The sequence below is a fragment of the Podarcis gaigeae genome (assembly GCF_964106915.1).
Source record: "Podarcis gaigeae genome assembly, chromosome: 14".
Classification (NCBI taxonomy): Eukaryota; Metazoa; Chordata; class Lepidosauria; order Squamata; family Lacertidae; genus Podarcis; species Podarcis gaigeae.
This window is the reverse complement of record NC_139690.1, coordinates 47,590,368-47,617,860: the sequence shown is the minus strand read 5'-3', so window position 1 is coordinate 47,617,860 and position 27,493 is coordinate 47,590,368. Positions and strand designations below refer to the sequence as shown.

The 27,493-nt window shown below is 48.7% G+C and overlaps 1 protein-coding gene across 1 annotated transcript in view; it reads left to right on the top strand.

Moving 5' to 3' along the window:
* MYO15A (myosin XVA) overlaps positions 1–27,493 on the top strand; it is a 95,042-nt gene that overhangs the window by 39,347 nt on the left and 28,202 nt on the right. The window contains exons 27-48 of the mRNA XM_083711203.1: positions 1,062–1,157; positions 2,144–2,379; positions 4,743–4,921; positions 6,442–6,514; positions 7,003–7,191; positions 9,542–9,654; positions 11,064–11,158; positions 11,725–11,878; positions 12,564–12,628; positions 13,086–13,283; positions 15,233–15,314; positions 15,649–15,787; positions 17,168–17,276; positions 19,428–19,557; positions 20,091–20,212; positions 20,899–20,958; positions 21,646–21,721; positions 23,555–23,670; positions 25,140–25,258; positions 26,500–26,641; positions 26,732–26,843; positions 27,398–27,472. Of these exons, the coding sequence (XP_083567329.1) occupies positions 1,062–1,157; positions 2,144–2,379; positions 4,743–4,921; positions 6,442–6,514; positions 7,003–7,191; positions 9,542–9,654; positions 11,064–11,158; positions 11,725–11,878; positions 12,564–12,628; positions 13,086–13,283; positions 15,233–15,314; positions 15,649–15,787; positions 17,168–17,276; positions 19,428–19,557; positions 20,091–20,212; positions 20,899–20,958; positions 21,646–21,721; positions 23,555–23,670; positions 25,140–25,258; positions 26,500–26,641; positions 26,732–26,843; positions 27,398–27,472 (2,680 nt within the window). The remainder of the gene's footprint in view (positions 1–1,061; positions 1,158–2,143; positions 2,380–4,742; positions 4,922–6,441; positions 6,515–7,002; positions 7,192–9,541; positions 9,655–11,063; positions 11,159–11,724; positions 11,879–12,563; positions 12,629–13,085; positions 13,284–15,232; positions 15,315–15,648; positions 15,788–17,167; positions 17,277–19,427; positions 19,558–20,090; positions 20,213–20,898; positions 20,959–21,645; positions 21,722–23,554; positions 23,671–25,139; positions 25,259–26,499; positions 26,642–26,731; positions 26,844–27,397; positions 27,473–27,493) is intronic.

Sequence of the window (27,493 nt, the reverse complement as noted above, 5' to 3'; positions counted from 1 at the left end):
CCATTCCCCAGTCCTGATACCAGAGATCTTTTTGCCCAGAGGCAACAGAGACTGATATTGGGAAATTCTGCAGGCAAGCCTGTTGCTCTGCCATGACGCTTTGACCTTCCAGTCTTCCCTCATAATAAATGGTCCCAGTGCACAGCAATGCGTTTCACATGATCGCCAGTGGTAGATTTGTCATTCCAGTAAATCCAATTAAACAAGGCCACTTCTACCAATACAGCGAAGTGTAGGTTGCTGTCAACATGCCAGCGCTGGGGTAAAGAAGTTTCCTTGGTGCAGTTTCAAGGTGGGTGGGAAATGTTGAGCCTGCCTTTTCCAGGAGCCCCCATGCTCAGTCTAATAATAATAATAATAATAATAATAATAATAATTTATTTATACTCCGCCCATCTGGCTGGGCCTCCCCAGCCACTCTGGGCGGCTTCCATAAAAACCAAAAATACAGTAAAATATCACACGTTAAAAACCTCCCTGAACAGGGCTGCCTTAAGTCTGTGGCAAAAAGTGGCTTTGGCTGGACTGTTCATAATTTGCCCAGTTAAAAGGTGGCAACTCTTCTAGTTGGTGGCTTGAACACACCGTCATTCTTGTCAAAAGAATAAACTGGTCCTTCTCTCAACTTGCTTTTGTGGCTCTGCCAAAATACATAGCTAATCAGTGAAGCAAGGCAGCTGTTCTTACTTAAAAGCATTTCCCTCCCTGCTCTTCAACTGAAAAATCCTACAACGATCACTGAGAAGAGGATCCCTGCCCTCAGGCTTACAATCTGAAAGTCGTGGCATTAAAAAAAAGTGAATTGGGAGAGAGTGAGGGAGCAAACTCATGTACTACTTTTTGGTTACGCAGCAAATGTCTAGAATGGAGGGACGAAGCAAACTCCCTCCAGTGCTTCCTCTCTGATTGACGGCTGGGGCAAGGCTGGCCTTCCCTTTGCCATGAGTTTCTTCCTGGGAGAGGGCAGGAGCAGCTTCTCAGTGGCCCTTGGTCTCTGGTCCAACGTCAGAGGCCAGAAAGTGCAGCCCTAGTTAACATTCACCACCTCTCTTGTCCCACAGGAGCCACTCTTTGGGATGCTCACAAGGACTCTGGCATCCTCACTGACAATGATAGACGAGAGCCTGAGAGGAGAAGCTGTGTCCCTTTTCAAACTGGTAGGTGAAGAGGAAACTTCCTGATCAAATGCAGAGCATGAGTGTCTGTGTCGTTGTACCAGCAGCGGAGAGGGATAGGGAAGAAATATGGCTCAGTTCGCATGCAAACATGAACCTACATAATTCACTAGAACAATATGAGAAACTGAAAAACAGCCATTTGGAAATCTCTGAATTTGCACATCTCCGAATTTTGCAATGCAATTCTCCGGCCAAGTAACATGTACAAAGATGCTGGAGCAAGGAGTCTGTAAAAATGCATCTATGTTCCATGAGCTAGTTAAGACTCTCATAATTTCTCAGTAAATTCTGTTACATCATGTAGATGAGAGCCAATTTTGACCCATCTTGCATGCAAGAGCTTTAAGACTGCAGAGTAAAGAATGATGAGAACCTTTTTTATTATTAGTAGTAGCAGCAGTAGTAGTCGTAGTAGTAGTACTATTAAAATTCCTATACCACCCTTCATTTGAGGATCACAGGGCAGTTGGCAATATAAAAACACAAAAATGCATAACATAGTAACAAGGAAAAAACAATATCCCCCATGGTATTTATTATTTATTGAACAACAAAAACAGGCAGTACATATGTAGAGGGAAAAAAGAAACATTAACAACAAACGAATATAAACTAAGGCTTTCATAACTTTCTACTCCCCACTCCACAGAAGTATAAGACTCATCTAGACCACAGTGGATTCCACCCCAGAGTTTTAAGCTGGAGTTTGGGAGCTTTCAGCCCATCCTTTCTAACCCAAAACAATGAAACTGAATTATAGAAAACACAACTTGAAAAAAGAGACAATACACGTGTTTTGGTACACCAAGAATTCTATAATAAATATATATATTTAAAAATTGCAGCACCTCTGGCCCAAAATCTCAGCCTTTAATGAACCTCACAAGGAGAGGGAGGAAGAGGGCGGCGGTTCTGTTGTGGCATGCGGGGTCTGTTTTTCTGGTCACGCCCTCTCTCCTTGGCAGATCCTCCGCTTCATGGGCGACCCCCGCCTCAACGGCACACAGGAGGTCCTCTTCGGGAACTACATCGTGCAGAAGGGGCTGTCGATCCCAAGCCTGCGAGACGAGATCCTGGCCCAGATCGCCAACCAAGTGTGGCGCAACACCAACGTCAACAACGAGGAACGTGGCTGGCTCCTGTTGGCCTCTGCCTTCAGTGCCTTTGCGCCTTCCCACAGCCTGGATAAATACTTGCTGAAGTGAGTGGCACCGGCTGGAAGAGCAGGGAGAGGATGAGAAGAAGGCTACTAGCCACATTGGCTGTGGTCTGCCTCCAGTGTGGAAGGCATTGTGCTAAGGTTACCTGACGTCCCCGTTTCCCGAGGAGAGTCCCCGGATTTACCGGATTTTCTATTCCATAAGACGCACTTTTTCCTCCTAAAAAGTAAGGGGAAATGTCTGGGCGTCCTATGGAGCGAATGCACTGGACAGCAGAGGGATCCCTTGGCTGCCGCTGCAGTTGCAAGCTGAGGGATGCCTCTGAAGTCGGAGCCATGGCTGCTGCCCGTTGCTCGCTGTAAATCTCTGCACACTTCTCGCTTTGCTTCCTTTAAAGCAAGAAAAGCGAGAGCTGCTTACACGCTCTGCGCAAAATATTTTTTTTCTTGTTTTCCTCCTCTAAAAAGTAAGTGTGTCTTATGGTCAGGTGCGTCTTATGGAGCGAAAAATACAATGCAGATCAGGCCCCATACAAAATCCATTGAAGTTGAAAAGTGTCCCCAGATTCATTGGAAAAAATCTGGTAACCTTAACATTATGCCCCTGAATACCAGCTACTAGAAATCATAGGTGGGGAGAGTACTCTTGCGCTCAGGTCCTGCTTGTTGTCTTTTGTCAAAGACATGTTGGAGGGTATGAACTTATCATCCAGCTGGAAAAGCTTGTCGGAATAAAAATATGTTCAATAGTTCCTAGAAGGTATTAGTTGCTAGTGGGCTCCCAACATATCTCAGCCGGGATTATGTTCCACAGAACAGGGGAGCCACACTGAAAGCCCTGCTCCATGTTACTGTCGAGCACGCATCTGATTTATTATTATTTATTATTTATTATAATTGATTAAATCTGTTAGTCGCTTGCACTCTCCTTCCTTGGAGGGTTTTAAGTAGTGGTCAGATGGCCATCTGTTGTGTATTATCTCGTTGATAATTCCTGCACTGCAGAGGGTTGGACTAGATGACACTTGGGGTCCCTTTCTGACTCTGCAATTCCGTGATTCTATTATTCAAACAAGCAAACAAACAAAAACACACACATAGATACATTAAAATCAATAGGGAAAAGAAATACCGTATTTTTCGCCCTATAGGATGCACTTTTTCCTCTCCAAAAATGAAGGGGAAATGTGTGTGCATCCTATGGGGTGAATGCAGGCTTCAGGAAGCTATCCGCAAGCCATGGGAGCCCAGCGCGACTTCCCTCGGGCTCCCAGAGCTTGCGGATGGCAGCCTGCGGGCATTTCAGGGAGGTGGGGGAATTCCCCCATCTCCTAGAAAAGCCAGGAGAAGCTGTGCAGCCCTTTTAAAGAGCGCACGGCTTCTGCCGGTTTTGCGGGAGGTGGGGGAATTCTGGCTTGGGGACAGCCTTGTTTGCCTCTGCAGGACAGGGGGGTGAAGGCACCCCGCTGCCCTGGAGAGGCTTTGCGCGCAGCCGTCCCCAAGCTAGAAGAGCAAGATGGAGCCCTCCGTCTCGCTATTCTGGCTTGGGAAGCCTTGCTAGCCTCTGCAGGACAGTGGGGTGAAGGCACCCCGCTGCCCTGGAGAGGGTTTGCGCGCAGCCGTCCCCAAGCTGGAAGAGCGAGACGGAGCCCTCCGTCTCGCTGTTCTGGCTTGGGAACAGCCTTCCTTTGCGCGCAGCCATCCCCAAGCTAGAAGAACCAATAGAAGCCGCGCAGCCCCTTTAAAGAGCAGCGGCTTCTGCGGGAGGTGGGGAATACTCCCAGAGCTTGTCGGGGCTGGTGGGGGAAGGCTTGCGGATAGCAGCCTGTTCTGGGGGCTGGGGTCGGGGGAAGCCCCACGCCGGGGGGGGGGAAATAATGTTTTTTCTTTATCCCCCCCCCAAAACTAGGTGCGTCCTATGGGCCGGTGCGTCCTATAGGGCGAAAAATATGGTACATTAAAAGCATCCCAATCACCGCAGATAGTTAAAGGCCAAAGGCCTGGTTATAGAGGAAAGATTTTGCCTGGCACTTATGTAAGAAAATGTAATGAAGGTGCCAGGCGAGTCTCCCTTGGGAGAGCATTCCACAAATGGGGAGCCACCACAGAAAAGGCCCTGTTCTCATGTTGCCACCCTCCAAACCTGTCAAAGAGGGGACACACAAGGAAGGGGCACACAGATAATTTTAGGCTTCCAGTCTAGCTCAGTATTGTCTACATACCATCCTTCTCCAACCTGGTGCCCTCCAGATGTTTTGAACTACAACTCCCATCACCCCTAGGCAGCATAGTTGTGTGGTCTGGAGCCGTGGGCCCTGCCTGAAGGTGCAGGATCCTAGCACCAGGCTCTACTCCCCGCTTGGCTTATTTATTCTCCCAGGATCTCTGTTTTTCCTCCCCTGCAGATTTGTTTCTGACTACGCTTTCAATGGCTACAAGCCCATCTGCCAGCACAAGCTCATGCAAGCCATGGCTCAGGCCCAGGACGGTGCTGAAGGCGCCCGGGCCTACCCACCCACCCTGCTGGAATGGGCAACCAGCCGGGACAGAGTCAACATGGCCCTGGATGTTTACTGTTTCAATGGTGAGAGCCCTGGGTACCCAGGAATCAAGGTGCAGAGGGCAAGAAATAGGCTTGGATTAGGAGGACAGGGAGGTGATAGCCCTGTCTAAGGAACTGAGCTCAGCCAAATTGTCTCTTTCGGCCTAATGGGAACCTAGGAAGCGGCCTTATGCCTAGCAATGAGGGAGAAACGAGTTCCTATCCTTTGAAACTCACACTTCCCTGGATATTGCAATGCAGGTCCCCAGCCAGGTAATGTTTACGAAAATGCATATGTGCATAAAAACACATAATAAAATACAAAGATGCATTATATTAGGGAAGATTGCATTGCGAATGTGTCTACACTGGGAGAATTTTGCACTAAAATTCTGGTGAATTTTCAAGAGGGCTTAAAAAAGAAGAAGAATTCGAAATCGAGTCAGGCCCTTGATTCATCTAGCACAATATTGTCTACACTGATTGGCAGCGGCTCTCCAAGGTTTCAGATGGGACATTCGCAGCCCCACCTGGAGATGCTGGAGACTGAACCGGGGACATCATTCAAAGCAGATGCACTACCACCGACCTACACCCCTTCCCCAAATATAATAATAATAATAATAATAATAATAATAATAATAATAATAATAATAAATTATTATTATTATTATTATTATTATTATTATTATTATTATTATTATTATTATTAGAATTTATATACCACCCTATAGCTGGGGGTCTCGGGGCAGTTCACAGAATAAAATCAAGATACAAAACCACACCCAACAAAAATAAAACCACAACCCAATAGCCCCCCCCAAAAAACCCCACATTTTAAAAGGGCATAGGATGTAAATTGGATCAACCAAAGACCTAAATAAAGGTGTATAATGAAGGCGCCAGGCGAACTTCCCTCTCGCGGAGGAGGCTCACAAAGGAGGGTCTCAGAGGATGATCTCAGGGTCCGGGTAGGTTCATATGGGAAGAAGCGGTCCTTGAGGTATTGCAGTTCTGAGCCGTTGCTCAAATATGAGCAACCAGAGAAGATGGTGCCCCTTTATTGCTTCCCCTTGTCTGCTTCTTTCTCTCTCTGGTTAACTGAGGGAAGGGAGAACAGAGGTGTATAGAGGAACGCATTGATCCTTTGGTGTGAACACTGGATCACAGACTTGTGCCAGAGATTTCAAAAATTCTGCCACTTTAAGCCAGCAACCTCTGATCATGCGCAGAGTGCTTTTCTTTTTCTGATTAAAACCCCCCCCATTTCCCACCAGAAAAGAAAAAGCACTCTGGACATGATCAGAGGACAGATTGGCTTTGAACCCATGTCCAGCGATTCCTCTGAAAGGGATCTTCTTTTGAAAACGAAATAAAAACAATACTACCACAGTGCTATCCAAAGATCATCTTGTCCTGAGGATAGGAGCGATCCAGCTTTCAAAAAGTGTTTTTTCCCTTGCTGTTTGTCCCTACTGACTTACTAGATTGTTTAAATTGATGCTTATTTTTTAAAATGAAAACCACTTGCATTAAATAGCTCTTTGTTTTTACCACGACAGGAGATCACTTCTGTTGCCCCATCCATTCCTGGACCACCGGAGAAAACCTTGCTGAAAATGTACTGAAATACAGGTAGAAGGAAATGAAAATCTGCTGGGGGCAGGGGCGGGCTCTGTTTGTTGGTGTCCCCATTCCAGGGGAACTGTCTAGCAGAATCAGAAGCCAAAGGGCCTGATACAAAACAGGAAAGGAGCTGTCCAGAAGGCATCTAGACTAAGAGCAATTCCAACGAGAGTTGGAGGACTGTGCCTTGCTGCTCCAGCCTTCCTAGGGCCCTGATCCTGACCATTATTATGGCATCAGTTCCTCCTTTTGCACAGAACTAGGACAGAGGATGCCTTGTGCTGCCAAATGAGTACACACAGGTCCTGCTTTCTGACTGCAATGAGTTCCTATTAAATCGCTCGTTAGGTGAGCGTTCGCATAAAGAACTTCTCCTGACAACTGGGCATTCAGTTGAAGTTACCTTTTGGGATTTTGATCTCTGCTGATCCCCAGTGCCCTACTCCTTCCTGGATTTTAAGCACCCAGAACGGCTCAGGACTGATCCTTCTTCACAGGGGGCTTGCAGAGGGGTGGCGAGGCTGGTCAGTCGCCATGAAGGACGGCACCCAGTGGGCTGAGCTGGCCGGCCACGACTACGTCTTGGACCTGGTGTCCGACCTGGAACTCATCCGTGGCTTCCCAAAGCATAAGTCCTACTTCATTGTTGCCTCAGAAGGGCCGGAGAGAAATATTGGCGGCAAAGCGTAAGTAGCAGAGGCGACTTTCTAGCTCTTTCTCTGAACGGTTCAGTGCAGTTTCAAAAGAATAATATAGTGGACACAGGTTGCGGAAGATTTTTGGAAGGGCAGATCCTGAAGAGAACAAGACTGGGTGTCATCTTAGCATGGAAGTGCCAAACCCTTGTGCTTGGGATGCCCGGAGATTAGGGACTGCACTGCTGACACAAGCTTGTTTTCTGTTTTGCCCTGAGGGATAGCTAAGTTGGTAGAGCATGAGACTAAGGGCTGTGGGTTCGAGTCCCACGTTGGGTGAAAGATTCCTTCATTGCAGGGGGTTGCACTATACGATCCTTGCGGTCCCTTCCAGCTCTACTGTTCTGATTCAGTACAGATGTGAAACTGCCCTGCTGTTATCCTGTTGTTGTTGTTGTTTAGTCGTTTAGTCATGTCCAACTCTTCGTGACCTCATGGACCAGAGCACGCCAGGCACTCCTGTCTTTCACGGCCTCCCGCAGTTTGGTCAAACTCATGCTCATAGCTTCGAGAACACTGTCCAACCATCTCGTCCTCTGTCGTCCCCTTCTCCTTGTGCCCTCCATCTTTCCCAACATCAGGGTCTTTTCCAGGGAGTCTTCTCTTCTCATGAGGTGGCCAAAATATTGGAGCCTCAGCTTCACGATCTGTCCTTCCAGTGAGCACTCAGGGCTGATTTCCTTAAGAATGGATAGGTTTGATCTTCTTGCAGTCCATGGGACTCTCAAGAGTCTCCTCCAGCACCATAATTCAAAAGCATCAATTCTTTGGCGATCGGCCTTCTTTATGGTCCAGCTCTCACTTCCATACATCACTACTATGGTAGAGAGCCTAGTTGCTGCCATAAAGGATGTGGTTTTGGTTTTGATGAATCTATGCTGTCGGGGAACTGCCATCGGAGCCCAAGGGGGTGGCAAGGCTCCCAGACGCTGGGGAGGGAACCAGCAGGGAAAGAGGAAGACCTTCCGCTGAGGAAGGAGAGGAGGAGGGGGCGTCGGAGGGAAGGCTCCGGGACGCTTCCAGCGAGACCAGTGGAGAGAGCTCAGGACCTCCCCTTGGGACGCCCACTCTGCGCAGAAAGCTGTCGCGCAGGGAATCCAGGCGGAGACTCTCTGTCAAGGAGCTTTTATGTTGGAAGAAATTCAGGAAACGCCCACTGACGGATTCTGCCAGTGATTAAGACAGCCACGAAGTAAGGGCTGTCCGGACAGGGAAAGTTTTAGCCAACTACTCAGCTTGGAGCGGTTCGGTGCTTATGCACAAGCAACCCCTTATCCCATTACATATGCCTTTACCTTGAATACCAGTCAGATCTGCGCATGGTCAGGATCTTCCCAGTTGCTAACCCAGCCTTAGGAAATATTTCAATATGCCCACTTCCAAAAATATAAACAATATTAGCAAAAAAAAAGGGGGGGGGAAGGTACTAGTAATAAAGGCTGTTCAGCAACAACAAAACTATTTTAAACATGTCAGAAAAAACTGAGAACCCTTTAAAATATGAGGCTCTTTTAAAATCAGTGGCACAGCCAACAACACTACCACTACTTTCAGCCTCCCAGGCACCCCCTTAGCAGCAGGGGTTAAAACCCCCCTATGCCATTCACAAGCTCATTTTGGAACACAACACAAAATGGGAAGGAAAGGAATCCCAAAGAGCACAGTACCCACATAGTTCTCTGCAGAGTGTGCCCACAGCCCTCCATGACTCACCCAGGGAGGGCAATAATCTCTTGCCAAGCAATGAAAGGGAGGGGCCATGACAAGCAAAACAAGGCACCCTTGTGGACAACCTTTCAGGGTGGTGGGTGGAGCCAGAGAGGAAAAAATGGGCAGAGCAACAGCTGTGACTCTTGCCTTCGTGCAGGAGGTTACGTTTCAGCATGCAGAAAAACAGAGGTTTTGACACGCACCCCTCCACCCAGGCAAGCAAGAGGCACTATCTTAGTTCAGGGACATGCTCCTGCCATGCCAAAAGCACTTAAGGGCACAAAGCAGGGCTCCTGATGGGGGCGCTCTCGGGATGGGCTTAAGGAGAGTCCCCAGGGCTGGATAGAGAGGTGTGAAGGACCATAAGCAGCCCACAGACTGGAGGTTACCCACCCCTGTTTTAGAGTTTAGAAGAACAGTGTGCAAACGTGAAACTCTGCATTTGCTGAATCCCCCCTGCAAATAATAAATATTTCCAGCTGGAGTTTTATTTTACCTCGACATTTCCCCCTCTGCTCACTCTCTCTTCTCTTCTTGGTGCCACCCCCAATTTGAAACATGGTGTTGTCTGCCCCCCCTCTCTCCTCCTCCTCCTCCATCTCCCATTGCTCTCCTTCCCTTTTATCCTTAGAGTATTCAGACACAGTTTGGATTCTGGTGAGAAGGTTCCTCCTCCGCCACTTATGAAGGCCCCTACAGTGGCCCCCACCAACCTGCCAGACTCAGAAGGATATTGCAGCCATGGTAAGGACCAAGGGTTCGTCCACCCTTCACTGGTCCCGCGCTTAGAAAGCAGGCTTTCTGCTTGTTCTGTGCTTTCTAGGCATGGATCCAAGTGGTTTTACATTTGCCCTGCTGATTTCATTGTGAAAACCTGCTCTTTAGCGCTGAATCAGAGCAAACATCAATCACGGAAAACTTGATTGACATTTGCTCCGATTCAGCAGTAAAGAGTAAGTTTTCCTGGAGGGAACTGGGAGGACAAGTGAATGTATGGACAAGCCCTGAGCTTGCCGCTGTGTGTGTGTGTGTGTGCGCGCGCGCATGACAGAAGATCGTAACATCGCTCATAGAAAAATGTCACCTCCCCTGCCAGCCACCTGATGTCACAATGATGTCAGGGGACCCATTTTTATTAAATTATTGAGGGCATTCACACCCTGCTCTTCAGCCTAAAGGACTCCCAGAGTGACTTCCATACAGTCAATTAAAACCAGGCAGTCCCTGCTTTGAAGACTTGCAATCCAAAAAAGAAAAGAAAGGCACAGTACACAAGGGTAAAAGCGACAGAGAGGGTAGATCAAACTCAGGCACCAATTCTTAAACAGTTGCTCTTATAAATGACCAGCTGGCACAGTGCAGGGGCAGGACCTGGGCTTTTGGCAAAGCTGAGCCTTCGGAGTCCCATCTCTCCCACTGAGGCAGCCTGATGGAATGGCTGCCCCCGGCTGGCAGCTGAGGGGAGAGGAGGCCAGATGGAACATTTTCCTTTGCCTGCATGGTTCAAACTTTTTGTGCTTCCTCTTTGCAAGCCACAACGAACAGCTGATGGACACAACAGTGTCTGGGTGGCAGAAGCAGCATCTGTTGAAAGTCCCTCTTTGCCCACCATCCCCCCTCCTTGCCCTGTGATATTTGTTTTATTGGATTTGTACAAACTAAATACAACAATAACAATAAAGAAATAACACTCAAACCCAAACGGAGGCAAACTCAGTTAGCCAAGAGCCCTTTGCTTCCATTATGAAAGTATCGGTTATATAAAAGATGGGTTATCCCAGGAGGTCATTCCACTGTGATCTGTGTGGGGCAGGTGCTTGGTAATTATGTTCCTTTGTCATAGCAGATGTTAAAAATCTCTGCCTGTCCACATCGAAATGATCTGCTTGAATAGTGTTAACCTGTACTTCCTTTGTGCAATCAGTGTTCCATCAAAGCCACAGACCATAGTTGTGGGTGCAAAGTTTCAAACACATTAGAAACCGGGGCTTGCCAACTCTTCTACCCAGCTTACAGGAGCCTCATCCTCCATTTCTGATTAATCACCACCCTGGCAACCCTGATTTTGAGCTGAGGGACCCCACGGGAATCATCCCATGGTGAGGACTGCTTTTTAGCTAATTCCCTTTTATTTGTCTTTCTGAACCTGGAAGCAGATTCGGACACGTTCAGCGAGCCTCGAAGCCAGAAGGGGTTGGATCATTACTTGGACAGCCTTTTTGACCCGGTTCTGTCCTATGGGAATGGGGTAAGGAAAGCACCGTCCCCTCCCCAATCCCCAAACGCAAAATGGATGCTAGACAGTCAGGCCCAGTGTCCTGTTTCTCAAAGGACACCTAATTCTCAGAATGCTGGAAGGGAGATTTCTTCTGGTGTTAGCGGCCAAAAAAAGGTCTCTCTCCCAAGTGGTAAAACAGATTGTTCTGAACCTCAGATTTTAAAGAAAGAAAAGAAAAACGAAGCAGGAGGTGAATGCACGAAATTCTGAGGTGTGCCAGGCAGCAGTGTTGTCCTGATTCTGTCAAACATGGCAGCAAAAAGGACAGCAATTTCCAGGCTCAACAGCTAGTGAGGGAACAGTTACCCCAGAAGCAGGACAAGCCTCCACACACAAACCACTGCACCAAATGTTGGCATGATGCAGGGACAACATTTGCAACAAGGCAGAATGAAAATACCTAGATGGGAAGACTGGTTCCCATTCAGGCCTTGGAGTTTGTCATGCTAGGGAAAGCCCTAGAATTTAGGCCTTATTTGATCTGTGCCAACCTCCTCCCCCAAGCGCCAACACTTATTTGTTCTGTCCTGGTCCAGGAACTGGAGAAGCCGGCTGCCGTCTCCCACAGGATGAAGGGAGGGGGCCAGATCGGAGCGGGGAATGGAGGCCAGAGCGATGGAGACAGTGTACCAGCTGAGGGACCTCAAACAGCCGGTGAGTGTAGGCAGGGCTGCCTTCCACAGCCAAATGGTGAGCAACGTAAGTGAGGTCAGCTGTGAAACAATGGATGTGGAATTGTTCCTTGGAGAAAAATTGAGAGAAAGCCTCCTTTGGCGATTTCTTCAAAGCCTGGTCTTTCTAGAGCAGGGGCAGCCAATCTGGTGCCTTCCAGAATCCTCCAGAAGCTTTTGGACTGTTTGTCCCAGTTGGCATCGCCAATGGACAGGGGGCTGGGAGTTGTAGTCCAACAAGACCTGGAAGAGGCACACGTTGGCTACGCCAGTACTAGGGAGGGGTGTTCTCTGTCCTCGGACACCTTTGAAACATCCAAGGAACATCAAAATGACAACGATTCGTTTCGTTTATGAATCAGTTCCCATTAGGCTTCCCAAAGCAATGTACAATGCAATAAAAACTTACATAGAACAATTGGATATAAAAGAAAAAGCTGAAACATTTACATATGCAAGACGTTTCAAAACCGCTTTATGAATACAAAAGCAACTTTAACCACACATATATAAAATCAATTCAAATTTGATCCAGATATTTGCTGGGATTGAACCTATGACCTTCTGCATGCCAAGCAGGTGCTCTTGCCCTGAGCTATATCTCTCCCTGACCACAGCACCCGTCACCCCACCTTTGTAAAAAAGTCCTTATTAACAGCGTCTGTACACCACACAATAACTGACCTTGTTTCTATTCCCCGCAGCAGCAACAAATGAGGCCTTGTTGTTGGCACAGCAAGCTTTCCGTAACCAGCAGGAGTTGCTTCTGGTAAGTAAAGGCAGGACTCAGGCGTCATACATGGCATCGTTCGAGGGTCTGGATAAGGAATGAGCCATCTTATAGAAGTGATGCTATAAAAGGGCCGTGCATTCCTACATTTGACGAACTGTGCTTCCAGTTCTGACCCAGCGCCCTGTCCTGCTTTCTGTTTCCCCATGTACAGCATTCACAAGTGACATGCTCAGCAGACTAACAAACAGTCTTCTTAACCTCATTTCTGTCACATCTAAGTGCACCCACAATGGTCCTTCCTTCCTTCCTTCCTTCCTTTTGCTTTTTCTCCCTGGGATCATAGGATGTGCCTTTTAAAATTGGCCACTCTCTCTTTTCCATCAGGGTTCCTGCACCTTTAACTGCCACTTGGCACCCTGCTGTTAAAAGCATAGGAGCCCTGCTGGAAAAAGAAGGGTGGCAACCCTAACCCCTGCCTTTCTCTCTGGGGCAGGCTCAACACATGTCCCAAGTGGAGGCTCTCCGCCGACGGCAGCAGGCCGCTGTAGCAGCGTTGGCCGGTGCAACCTCACTCAGTGCAAACCAGTACTCCAGCCCCAGGTCCCCCCAGCACAGAAGCCCTTCCAGGACCCAGAGGAGCGGCACCTATGATACCTATGATGCCGGGCCTCAAGGGGGCCTACCTCCCCAGGTGAGTCTTTTAAGCGTACAGGTGATAAGACACAAAGAAGATGCTTGCGGTCCTTGGTTCTCTGGTCAGTGGCTAAATACGAGGTGGACGGCCCTCTGGGCCCCCTGTTACCCAGAGATGGTTGTTGAGTGCAAGACATAGCTGGCAGTGACACGTGGCTGCATCCCCCCCCCCCCCCGTGCATCACTGGTTGCAGTGCCTCCTCTAAATGTTGGACTGGCCCCCATCCTCTGTCCGCCTACCTCATCACTGCCATTATAAGCATCTGCTGCCACCGCCGCTGCTCCCCCTCTTCATCTTTGCCACCTACCGGTACTTCCTTATCAGACAGAGCCACTAAGGAAACAGGCAAGGACAGCTACTGTGCCTCTGTCTTGCCTACAGCTGTTTCTTCCTTCTTTTTATATTTTTTATTTATTTTTGTGTAATAATTTTTATTCGTTTTCAATTACAATAACCCAATAAAAGCCTCATTGTCACAATACCAAATTATAATACAATTAATAATGCCAATTGTTCAGATGCCAAATTATATTATTTTGTTGGCCCCCTGCACGCTAGAATTGATTATTTGATAATTTACTTTTAACTCTGCATTCCAGTTACACACCAGTCAGAATAACAAACCCTTATAACCTTCCTTTTAAAAAAGTAATAATAATACTGCTTTTATTTATTTTCATGGTACAGAAGATAATTTTTGAGAAAATAATTGTTACAACAGTAAACAACAAATAACCTGTCCTAATAAAATTGCAGACTCTTATCATGCCATGTGCTAAAATTTCAATGGATTGGTCTAAAAGAACACGCCACGTTTTCCCATGAGTGCTGGGTGGATTCTTGCCACAGTCTGAACAATTTATGTATTCAATAAACATTCGCCATATATTAAAAAAGGAATGTGGATTGTGTTTGCCATTTGCCACTCTCAGCTGACATGTTAGTTTCTCAGCCATGCTATTGACCATACTCTGTTACACCAAGAATCAATCTTCAGCCCAACACCAGATTTCCAACACCTGTATGGAAACAGTCAATAGAGAGGTTAAGAGGTCATCTTTAGGATAGTCGTGAGCAGACGGGATCCTAAGCCCAAGTAGTGCTAGTGCAGGGGACATTTCAATTGTTTTGTTGTATATCAGGCTTATTTCTTTGTCTTTGAAGATGTCACAACACCACCACATATGGTAATATGTACCTTTGACTGTGCATGACCTCCAACAATTGGGATTGACTTCATTGCACGTTTGGGATAGCCGCACTGGTACATAATGCCACCCTTCTAATCCCTGCCAAGCTAGAACAAGGGCCAGGGGAGCAAGCAAGTTGTAGTGGCGAAGAAGAAGAGCAGGCGCAGGGAGGTTTTGCCAGTGGGTCCCCTGCTCTGGTGCGTCTCCTCGACAGTTATGCCAGCCTTTGATGACAACCCTAGAAGGTTGCATAGGTCTGGCTTGTGCCCTCGCGGCCCAGAGGCTGCTTCCCTCACCTCTTCTGAGACACCGCGTGCTTTTGCTGAAATCTTTGTGCCCTCCTTTAGGTGACCTTGAGCTGCCCGACACTGGATATCTCTCTGCCCGTATTCATTTCACTCACCTCCAAAGCTGGCCTGGCCATCACCGCTGGGTTTTGTTTGTTTTTTTCAAGCTGCGTGCCCAGTCGGGAACGGCAGGTCTTCAAATCCACAGTTCTGCGGTAGAGCAATGGACCAGGTTTGGTGGAGCTGGGGAGGGGAGGGAGCAGTTTCAGGAGGGGCTCTGGGCACACCCAAATATCCAGGGAATGGCTTTTAAGTGTGGGGAGAAGACCCAAGAGAGAGGGCTTGGGAATGGTCTCAGTTTGGAGTAAGTGGCTCAAGAGTACTGTTCTAGATTTTGTTCTAGCTCCCAGCTCCAGAATTCTGAGGCTGCGACTCATCCCAGTGTTCAATTTCGCCCCCTCCGTAGCAGAGAGAAGCCGAGAAACGGCTGGTAGACGGCTCTGCAGCATCATCGAGCCTTACACAAGACATGCCGTTCTTTCAGAAATCTGGTAAGGAGTTACTGTTTTCGCCAGTGGTGGCTGGGGCCAGAGACAAAAACAGGGAGAGCAACGAATGCCATTTTTACCTTTGCACAGTAGACTATTTTCTACTGACACTCCCCCCCTAGCCCCATCCAGGGAAGCAGAGAGGCATTATCAGAGTTGAATGGCACATGCCAGCCAGGCAAAAACATGTGGGGTGCGAGCCATGGCTCTCTCAGAGAGCCAGAGAGAAAGGGCTGGAGGCCAACATGTGGCCCCTGGAGCCTGAGGTTCCTCAACCCACAATTTATACAAACAGGCCACTGTTGTCTCGCTTCTTTTTCTGTCCCTCCTTGCACAGATCCCGCCTCCAGGCTGCGTGCCGGTGAGCTTGTCCGCCACTCCAAGCTGAACTCGGAGTACATTCCAGAGCCGACGCAGAACATCCGCAACATTATCAAGCAGTACCAGCAACCTGCACGCCTCCCAGAACCCATCAGGTCAGATCCAAGCTCATGAAAGCTGGCACCTCTTCCAGTCTTTAGGCCCCGGAAACACGCAGTTGTGCCAGCTCTTGCTAACATGGAACCTACATGTGCAAATAATGTCAGAGACTGGCAAGACGCTGGAGGGTGCACACCGGGGGGGAGGAGGGCTGGCATCTGACTTGGGAAAGGGGGCCAGTGATTTGTGGGGATCTGTACTGGCCAGGAGGCAAGAGTCAGAGGCAGGGGAAGCTTCAGAGCTGGAGGGTGGAGCGCAGGATGGGTCGGAAGAAGAGGAGAAAGAGGCAGGTCAGGCAAGTGAAGGGCTGGGTGCTTCCTCACCCTCTCCTGCACTGCTGTCTCGCAGAACCAGGAGGGGATTGAAAAGGACGGAGCAGAGGCAGCTGCCACACAGGTGCAGTCTCTGGGTGTGTGCATGCAGCCCATCAGGGGAAGGTACATAAATTTGGTGGAGGGGGAGTGGTCCTCTGCTTTTGAAGCTGTTCCACAGAGCAAATACCTGGGAAAGCTGCCCCTAGACACCAAACTGGTGTGCATGGGTATTCGGAGCTGTGGAAACTGCTGCTACTGTCAGCTTTGACAATAAATGCTGTGAGCATTATTTTGGCTAGGGAGCATCCTTGAGAAATAATATTACCAATAAATAATAATAGACAGCCGTACAAGTTACCATAGGCCCTCCAGATATCCAAATAGGCATCCACCCGAAATAGATGCCTATATGAGATATGCCTGAATGTGGCCGGGGGCAGTGAGGTCCATGGTGTAATAGACGGCGGCTGTTTATCCTTCCAGGTTCAAAGTTTAAGTCTCCTAATGCAGCCACAAACCACCGGCTTGCTCAACAATCCCAAACTTTCAAGACGGCGCTTGTGGGGGTTCTACACGGTGAGTCCTTTAAAAGAGGCCCCATGGAACATTTGTACAGTGGTGCCTCACAAGACGAAAATAATCCGTTCCGCGAGTCTCTTCGTCTAGCGGTTTTTTCGTCTTGCGAAGCACCCCTATTAGCGGCTTAGCGGCTATTAGCGGCTATTAGCGGCTTAGCAGCTAAGCGGCTAAGCGGCGATTAGCGGCTTAGCGGCTTAGAAAAAGGGGGAGGGGAGGGAAAAAACTCACAAGACACGCAAGACATTTTCGTCTTGCGAAGCAAGCCCATAGGGAAATTTGTCTTGCGAAGCGCCTCGAAAAATGGAAAACCCTTTCGTCTAGCGGGTTTTTCGTCTTGCGAGGCATTCATCTTGCGGGGCACCACTGTACTCTGTATCCTCGGGGCCTCTTTTAAAGGATTCGCCCTGTATTAGGGAGCTGGAGAGGAGTGCTTGCCTGAATCCCTTGGTGGTTCTGTATCTATACACCTCCACTTCTTTGCAGGAAGGAAGGCGGGAAAGTATTTGTGAAGAAAATGGATCCCCACGAGGAAGCCTTGATGATCCTGAAAGGACAGCTGGCAGCCACGGAGGCACCAGCGCGACCTGCTCCGGTATGGTTGGGGGCGACTGAGTACATGCATCACAGGAAGGCAGGGCCGCCTTGTGGATTAGGGAAACAGAATGGTTTGTGAGGGAGCATCAGTTGTCTGTATCTAAGCAGTGCCGGCCAGCCCAACTAGGCTCAACCCATCCTGAGGGTCTGTTTCAGGATGCGGAGAGGAAAGCCAGGTGTGCTGCAGGCAGTGGGCTGCCCCGTGATGGGCCAATGTCAGTGGAAGTTACCTCAAAGGTGAGACACCAAAGGGACATATCCCTCTGCTGTCTCCCCTTCTGGGACGCCATTGAGGAGCCAAGGACTGCACCTCATGGAAGCGGCAGAGAGCTGCTGGAAGGGCCGAGAGTGAAAGACAGGGAAGCGGAGATCTCCCAGGGGGAGGATACAAGGAGAGGAAAGCTCCTGGGGTCTGTCGTTTTCTGTAGGTGGCCAGGACTAAGAGCTACCTTGAAGAGAAGATTCTGTACCTGTGTGCGACCTTTATATTTTGAATACCCTGCTGCAGATTCTCTCCTACTTCTCTGCTGTTGCTGCTAAGAGAATTTGTATTTTGTTACGTACTCCTTATTGTAATTGTTGCTGCTGTTGTTTTCCTTTTGCCCTACTTTTCTGACTGGGTTGCCCCAGTTTTAATTGTGCTTATGTAATTGTTTTTTGCTTTTATGTTGCATAGGTTTTACATTATGCAGTATATTTCTGTTGTGGGTTCTAAACTGCCCTGTGGTCTACTGACAAAGGGTGGTATATAAAGTTTAATAATAAGAATAAGAATAATTAATAATTCTTGTTATAATACTACTACTACTACTACTACTAACAATAATAATTTATTATTTATACCCCACCCATCTGGCTGGGTTTCCCCAGCCACTCTGGGCGGCTTCCAACAAAACACTAAAATTCAATAACCTATTAAACATTAAAAGCTTCCCTAAACAGGGCTGCCCTAAACAGGGCATGTTGTGGATGTGCAAATGCAGCTCTCCTCTCCATCTGGTCCTTGGGATTCTCTCTAGACTACCCCTCCACACACCAGTCACTGTCATAGATTTACATCCCGTTGAGTGTTTTAACCTGGCAGGAATGTATCTTGAACTCAGATAACAATGCCTTTTGCTTGCCGGCATGGAGAATAGAGAGCTGTGTGTGCAGAAACGACATCTACTGCATCAAGGTGAAATTTGTATCCCTTGCTCCACCCACATTTGTCTCTGGCCCCACCCACCACTGGCTCCTGGAAGGCTTCCCAGAAGGGAATGTGGCCCTTGGGCTGAAGAAGGTTACCCAGTTCTGGCGGCCAGACCCTGATTTCCGTGGAGCAAATTCCTCCCGATCGGAGGAACTCCGCCATTGCCGGAGGCGCCAACCCGGAAGTGTCACAAGCCACAACTTTATTGGTTATAGGTGATGGGTGGTACTGGCTTAGGCATTGGTCCTAAATGACTAAATCCGTCTCCCGCCCATCTGCTTGAAGTCCAGGAAGGGTTAATCACCAGTAGGGGGAGTCCTGCTCAACTAGGAACTCCCCCGGGGTCACCGATAGAGGGCCTGCCTTAGGCCCTAACCTCCCTAGGCTTCAGACAGGGCCATGCCCCCTGGAATCTTTTAACAGACTACCCTTCAATATGTGGGGCAGGTGATGGCACTACCTCCCCTCTTCCATCTACAGAACAATACCAATGCCTAACCGCCAATTCCCAGAAAGTTGTGACGATTTGCCACGAGGCAGGTGAAAACCAAGTGGCTGGTGCCAATTTGCCAAGTGGAAAAATTCCTACCAGGCCCCTCAACAGCGACCAACCAAGTTCCATAGCACCTTATAGGGTGGGAGGGTGGGAAACTGGAACAGCTAGTGGGCGGCAAAGAGGGAGATCCCCGGCCGCGTCCTGCCTTTATAGGGCAGGCCGCACCCCTGAACCAGCTGATTGGCTGGCTAGGGGGTGACGTGGCCAGGATTCCCCCCAGTCAGGCGGGGCTGGCCTCCACCCACTGCACACATGGAGGGGCTGTGATTCCCCTAACCCCATCTCCTCCTTAAGGCGGAAGTGGCATTGGCAAGCCAGGACTGGCAGTGCTCCTGCTGAACATGCTCTGAGTGCCAGCTCAGGTTTGCGGCTGTGTGATGTGGGGATTGGCTTGCTTGCAGGTCATCAGGGAGTTGGGAGCCAAGGAGGCAGTAGCCATGGTGAAGCCTGTGACTTGTGCCAAGGCGGCTGTGCCCTCTGCCATCCGCCTGCCACCCGCCATCACCAGATCTTTCCCCGAGGCCTCTCCAGGTAAAGAATGGCTTTGTGTTCTGTGTGCTTGATTCCTTGACTGGATGAACTGCCTCTTGGCCTGCCTGAGGCTTGGTGTTCACATGCAGCAGAATGAGGTGGTGGACTCTGAAGTAAGTTCAGATGGGAGGTGCCATCTTTTACTTCTCCCTCCTGCGTAAATGCTCTGTTTTTCAGCTACTGTAGCTTGGAGAGCACCTGGACTGGGGGTGACCAAACAAACGGTGGTTAAGCAAGGCTGTTGGTTTCAGACATAATGCTGAACCATAGTTAAAACAAACCGTGGTTTGTGAGCCAACAGTAAACCATGGCTTTGTTTGTTGCAAGAAAGCAAGCCATGGTTAGTCTACTGGGCTGGGTTTGGACGTTCAACCAAACCATGCTTTGGCTAAACCAGGCCTCAGACATGATACTTGTGTGATCTACCATGGCTCCTTGGGTATGGGATGTGGCCTTTCCTTACTTAACAGAGAGCCCTGGGGGGCAGGCTGTTCCTTCTCCAGCACAGCTTTTGACCAATTCCTCTTTTCTAGTGTCGGTCTCACGTGAACTATCATCTGAGGATGAACTTATGCAGACGCGGCTTCACCGTCGTTGCAGTGAGGAGTTCTATGCATACCGCAATGTCTCTTGGAAAATCTATCTCAGGAAAGAGGTATTTCCCCCTGAGTAAGGCTGCTCTCTCCTTTTCCTCATTAACAAGGCGGGGTTGGAAGAGATATGATAAGGGAAGTAACAGGGAACCAGGCAGAGAGCCTTCTCAGTAGTGGCGCCTGCCCTGTGGAGCGCCCTCCCTCTATCTACATAAGCTGTGACACATTTACTTGGGTGGAGAAGGGTGTATAAAGACTGGAGAAAAATAAAGTGTACTGTATTTTTTGCTCTATAAGACGCACCAGACCACAAGACGCACCTAGTTTTTGGAGGAGGAAAACAAGGGAAAAAATATTCTGAATCTCAGAAGCCAGAACAGCAAGAGGGATAGTTGCGCAGTGAAAGCAGCAATCCCTTTTGCTGTTCTGGCTTCTGGGATAGCTACGCAGCCTGCATTCACTCCATAACACACACACACATTTCCCCTTACTTTTTAGGAGGGAAAAGGTGAGTCTTATAGAGCAAAAAATACAGTACATTTGTTCCCCCACCCACCCACTTTCTCTTCTGGCCCCGTCCACCATTGCCATGTGGCCCTGTGAAGGTCCATCAGAAGTGAATACGGCTCTCAGGCCGAAAATGTCTCCCCACCCTTGGCTTAGATGAACGCACCTTGGTCTGTTCCAGCAGTGCTCTTAGGGTGGTTCTGCTCTCTCCCTGGTCACCTTCTGCTCTCTTTCCTGGCAGGTTTTCTACCCAAAGGACAGCATCAACAACCCTCTTGTGCTAGATCTCCTTTTCCGGCAGGTGAGATTCCGGTTCTGCTTCCAGCTGCTTCGGCGGGGCTGTTCCTCAGATCTTTCCTTGCAATGCACACAGCCACACATGACCTGAGAGAGTTCCACCTCGGCATCCTCTCTGAGGATGTCCTTAATATTGTGCATTCATGGTTACTTGAGCTCATGATGGTATCGGGGCAGTGATGTGTGATCCCACATTGTTTATTATTATTATTATTATTATTATTATTATTATTAAACTATTAAACTATTAAATTTATATATTGCCCTTCATCCAAGGATCATAGGGCAGTTTGTAGCATAAAAACACAAAAATGCATGACATAATAACATACAAAACAATACCCCCCACCCCTGTTTGAAAGGTAATAGATGGTTTACTTTGCAAAAGGTCTGGGAGAAGAGGAAGGTTTTTGCCTGGCACCTAAAGATATGCAATGAAAATGCCAGTCGATCCTCCCTGGCATCTGGTTGGCCACTGTGAGAACAGGATGCTGGAGTAGATGGGCCATTGGCCTGATCCAGCACAGGGTTGTCTTGTGTTCTTACGAGTTTTGGTACTTCTAAAGGAGCCTTCCTAGTGCCCTTCAGATGTTTTGGGTGCCGACTCATTGGGGCTGATGGGAGCCAGCGTCCAAAACATCTGGAGGGCACCAGGTTGGTTAAGGCTGACGCAATGCGTTTCTCCTTGCAGATCTTTAACGATACCTTGTCCGAGGCCTGCATACGCATCACTCAGGAGGAGAGACTCCGCATGAAGGCCCTTTTCGGTAAGCTTTGTTGTTTCAGCTGCGGGGGCTTGTTATCTTTGGCTCCTCCCTCCCCAATCCTGCCCAGGGCAACATAAAGCCATAGACCTGAAATGAGTTCCAGAAAAAAAAGGTCAGCCCATTTGTTCAAGAGGATCCAAGGAGGGACAAGGGAATAAACATTTATATACAGATAAATTATGTGTTTATAATAATTTGCATGGTGTGGAGGAAGTGGCGAGGGTGGGGGGAGAGAGAAATAAGAAGGAAGGAAGAGAAAGAAAGAAAGAAAGAAAGAAAGAGAAGTTATTTTCCATTTCTCATAATGCAATAGCTATGGGGTCATCCAGTGATTGGGCTTTGATTCAGGACAAAGGTGTGTGTTGTTCCCAGAACACCTACTTAATTTATGGAATTCACTGCCACAAGATGTGCTGGTGTCTGCTGTCTTAGAAGGCTTTAGAAGGACATGAGACAGATTCATAAAGTTGGGATGGGCCCCCCAGGCCTTCGAGAAACTGTTGAATTTTCTCATCCTTGGCCGCGTTGGCTGGGGCTGAAGTGAAGGCCCAAGACAGGTGTTGATCATCAAGTGAGCTGTGCACAGGTGGTCTGAAGCGAGCTACCACCATTCCTGTGGAGCCTCCTTTTATTGAGACAAATATGCAAGCCAGGCAAATACATTTTTGGGCTGTGACCTTTACACATCTTCCGTCCCGAAATCGTGGGGTTATTTTGGCACCTGTTCCACAGCGTCATTTTCCCCTTGCACAGTGTATGACGAATGGAGACAAAAGTCTCATGGAAAAGGGTTACAGACAGGACACCGCTGACTGCTGAGACCGCAAAAGGTCAAACTTAGGAAACGATGTTCCAGACAGCCATGGCTTGTCTGAGGGGGAGTTTTTCCTGCACCCCAGGGTCACACGTGCAGGCAGACTGTGGCTGCCTGCTGGCGGGGAAGTGTGCTCCCTCCGGACCCCACTCCTTGCTCCGCGATATCCCTACATGGGGCAGATAAAAAGTAGAGCCCAACAACATCGGCAGGGCCAAAGTTTCCCTATTCCTGTCATAGAGGCTAGGTCTGTTAGTGGCAGCCAGCCACGAAGGCTAAATGGAGCCTCATGTTCAAGGGCAGTGTATCTTTGAATGGTAGTTGTTTTGGCCAGACTCTGGCCTTCCTGTGAACCTGTGGGCTTCTGAAACCATCTGGTTGGCTATCGTGGGAAGGATATGTGGCTAGATTAAAAATGGGCCCCCTGTAGCCTGTTCCAACAGGGTTCTTCTTCAAAGGCAGGACTTATGGTATTCCTGCCAGCCAAAGTCCTGCCATTAACTTGGGCTTGCCCATTTTCTCACGCTCAAGTAACTGAGGGATCCTGTGGGATCCAAGAGTGGTGTAAAGCCAGCCTCTGTGTCAGGCCTGGTTGTTGTCCTCTTCAGATCACCACACAAACGCTTCTTGTTCTTTTATAAAACTTTTTATTGCTTATTAACGAAACAATCTTATAAATGGTTCTTAAATATTATTCCTCAGAGTCACTTCTTTCAGATACCTTCTGAGCTCTGCTTCTCCGTGACCAGCCACTCTCAAAATGGCGAACGCACCCTTCCCTTTGTTTTCCCACTCTTTTTTCTAACCTCCTGGCTAGAGCTGGCTTGTATCTCCCCTCCTCCGAATCTGAGCTAGAACTGAACCCTTGCCTTTCCTGGGAACAGCCGGTCCCTCCCTGTTGTTCCTCTTTCTCCCTTCTATTAGATTCACTGCTCTCCTTCCCCCCTTGGGGAATGCTTTCTCCCTCTGAGAAACTGGAAACTTCTAACTCTTCCCTGACACTCTGTTTCTTTCCTCAGCGGAAAACAAGCTGGACTCCTTTAGTCCGGTGGCCGATGAAAGCGTCAAGAAGGAGATCATCAGCGTTGCCCGGAATGGCTGGGAAGTGTATTTCTCTCGCCTTTTCCCTGCTACGGTAAGAAGCATCCACATTTGCACCCTTATTGCAGCAAAAAAAATAACTTCTGTGGGAGCTGCTTAAATCCAGGCAAACTGAGTAGACGAAAGAAGGGGAACCTGGTGCCTTCTAGATGTTGCTGAAGTCCAATTCCCATCATGCCTGACCATTGGCCATGCTGACTGGGGCTGATGGCAACTGGAGTCCAACAACATCTGGGGGTCCATAGGGTTCCCCATCTCTGTCATAGGACGGGATCTACTGCTTTAGCCACTGCCTGTCCTGCTCCCACCCAAGACATGCAGACAGAGCCTCTTGTGAGCAAGAAAGATAGAATCATAGAATCATAGTTGGAAGAGACCACAAGGGCCATTGAGTCCAACCCCCTGCCAAGCAGGAAACATGCTGGAATCATTTGCCCAATGTTGGGCTTAAACCCATGACTCTGGGATAAAGACTCTTGTGCTCTACTGACTGAGCTATCTCCAGGCACAAATGTATTCCTCTAATATCTTTATTCAGGTGGGTAACAGTACAGGCTCAGCATAAGAAATAGAGCCCAGAAGCCACAATTCAGGAGTTCGGAACCAGGCAGAAACTGGAAAGAGAATAAAACAATGTAAAAATTCTGAAGAAATGTGCATGCACACGAAAGCTCATACCAATAACTAACTTAGTTTGTTTCTACGGTGCTACTGGAAGGATTTTTTAAAATTATTTTATTTTGTTTCGTTTCGACAATTTAAAAAGCCAGCATAAAGCCAAACTTTGGAGCTCACGGCACATTGAATCTGGGCAGGCACCCTTGCTGTACTGCTATTGGTGTCTGTTAAAAATTTTTTTGTTTAAGGAGTCTAACCAGACATGTACATTAGACATAATATATTGTAATATATTACTGCCTTGTGGGTGCTCTGATAACTGGCCCTTTCAGCCTTTGTTTCTTGATGGCTTATCCCCATTTGCTGCAGTTTTAACCAAACCTTGATTAATTCTAACTTTGACTAATTCCAGGAATTATGGGTTTCCCAACACCCACAAACGCTGAGGGCCTGAACACATAACAAGGGAACAACCTGTTCTCTTTTTATTTCTTTTGGCTAACTTCTTTTTAACATCTGATTCCATCTGCAATTTTAGTGTATATTTTCTATGCTTTTTAAATTATTTACTTATTTTATTCATAGAATCATAGAATCATAGAGTTGGAAGAGACCACAAGGGCCATTGATTCCAACCCCCTGCCAAGCAGGAAACGCCATCAGAGTACTCCTGACATATGGTTGTCAAACCTCTGCTTAAAGACCTCCAAAGAAGGAGACTCCACCACAAAGAAGGAGACTCCACCAATTATTAATTATTAAATTTGCATGCCGTCCTTCATCCGAGGCATTGCTCTCTCTTAGATGCCCCTCGCTCTCCAGGCTCACCCTCCCTCCGTGAGCTGAGCCATGCCACGCCTAACGGCGCTGTCTTGAACCTTTCAGGGCAGTGTGGGCACCGGAGTGCAGATCCTGGCTGTGTCTGACACAGGGATCAAACTGCTGCGGCTGGTCAAGGGCACCAACTTACCTGGGGAGCAGCTCCGGGTGCTGCGGGGCTACAGGTGAGGCTGCAGGATTGGCCGGGATCCCTGGGAGGAGATGGAAAGGTGAAGGTCAGGGAAATGCAGGTAGGTTTAGTGAGGAGTGGGTCTCATCAGCTGGCAGCATCAGGGAAGGGGCTGTAGCTTGGTGGTGGAGCACCTCGTTTGCATGCAAAAGGACCAGTCCATGGCATCTCCAGGTAGGGATGGGAGAACCCTCCTGCCTGAAACACCCTGGAGAGCTGCTGTCAATCACTGAGCCAGATGAACCAAAGGTCCGACTCGGCTTGGAGGGGAATGGCTATAGCTCATCGCTGTGGTCTAAACCAGTGAGCCTCTTGGGCTTGCCAATCGGAAGGTCGGCGGTTCGAGAGCCAGTGTGGTGTAGTGGTTAAGAGCGGTAGTCTCGTAATCTGGGGAACCGGGTTCGCTTCCCCGCTCCTCCACATGCAGCTGCTGGGTGACCTTGGGCTAGTCACACTTCTCTGAAGTCTCTCAGCCCCACTCACCTCACAGAGTGTTTGTTGTGGGGGAGGAAGGGAAAGGAGATTGTTAGCCACTTTGAGACTCCTTTGGGTAGTGATAAAGTGAGATATCAAATCCAAAAAAACTCTTCGAATCCCCATGACAGGGGGAGGTCCTGTTGCTCTATCCCAGCTTCTGCCTACCTAGCAGTTCGAAAGCACACTGGTGCAAGTAGATAAATAGGTACCACTGCGGCGGGAAGTTAAATAGTGTTTCCGTGTGCTCTGATTTCCATCCCGGTGTCCCGGTGTGCCAGAAGCGGTTTAGTCCTGCTGGCCACATGACCTGGAAAGCTGTCTGTGGACAAATGCCAGCTCCCTCGGCCTGAAAGCAAGATGAGCGCCGCAAACCCCATAGTCGCCTTTGACTGGACTTAACTGTCCAGGGGTCCTTTACCTTTTACTTTACCATTTAAGAGGTGGGTAGCTGGGGATCTCACCAGCAGTCCACATTGCAGCGTACCTAGCTGCCCTGGGAGGAAAAGGGACAGGGCTTCTGGGGCCCCAACACAAAAGGCCCTGGGCTTTCACCCTGGGCCATTCCGTGTCAATGCCCTCAGTCCACAGACAGAGTCTCTCCCTTTGCGGCAGTGCCCCCCGTATTCCCCTCTGAGAACCCTGGAGGAAGGGCATCAGCACCATCGTCCAAATGCGCTGTGTGTCCGCCTTTCCTGGATCCACTTTCAGCACCACTGACCTCCAAGCTTGGCAATGAACCCCATTTTCCTTTTTCCACAGCTACGGCGATATCCTCTTTGTGACCACCGGCTCGAAGAACATGCTGGAGGTCAACCTCACCAACGAGAAGCTCATCCTTTTCTCCCCCAAAGCTGCCCAGATTAAGGCACTGATTGACTATTTCCTCAACGAACTCAAGAAGGTAAAAAGACATAGCAGAGACCCTTTCTTTTGGAGCACCTTGTACCCCTGCTCCCTCAGCCACCCGTCCTTTGTCTTTTCCCCCTTCTAGGATTCACAGTACATGGTTGCGATCAAGAACCATATTACAGACGATAAAAGCCTCTTACGGTTCCATAAAGGAGACATTATTTGCCTGCGGCCAATGGAAGGCTTGGATCAAGGTGAGAGACCAGTAGCAAGTCGGGGCGGGGGGGAGGATGGGAAGCAACACAAAAAATCCTGAGCATTTCAGTCTACGTTTCTCTTAACATACAGCCTTTTTCAATCTGCAGTTTTGCACAGTCTACACGTTTTTGCAAGCCATTTACCTGGCGCAATCCATTTTTTTCTGCATTATTTTCACTAACATATGCAGACTTTCTTTGAATACATCCACATTTTTTGCACACACCTTTTGGGACGGATAACTGTTCCGCAAAATTTGGAGCAGTGCAATTAGTTCAAAAGGATTTCTGTGCACGTCTTGTCCTGTGTTGCAGTGCGAGCCCAAGCCAAATTCCTCCCTCGCCGTATTGTGCAGAGAGGTGGGGTGCATGCAGCCACAACATATGAGGGGGGTATTGCAGATTGCAGGCGGATAATGGCAGGTGCAACAGAGGATCAGGGCTGGTCCCCGGTTCACCTGCCCTGTGAGTCTGGGAGCCTGCCCAGGGCTAGGTTCAGAGGGTCTTCCGTGCCCTCCTTTGACACCGCCGTGACTCTCCCATCCCCACAGACCGCTATTTCGGCTGCGTGGTGCGGAAGAAAGTGATGCTCCTGGAGGATGTGAAGAAGGGCACCCAGGATTTTGGTGGGTGGCTCTTGCGTGTGG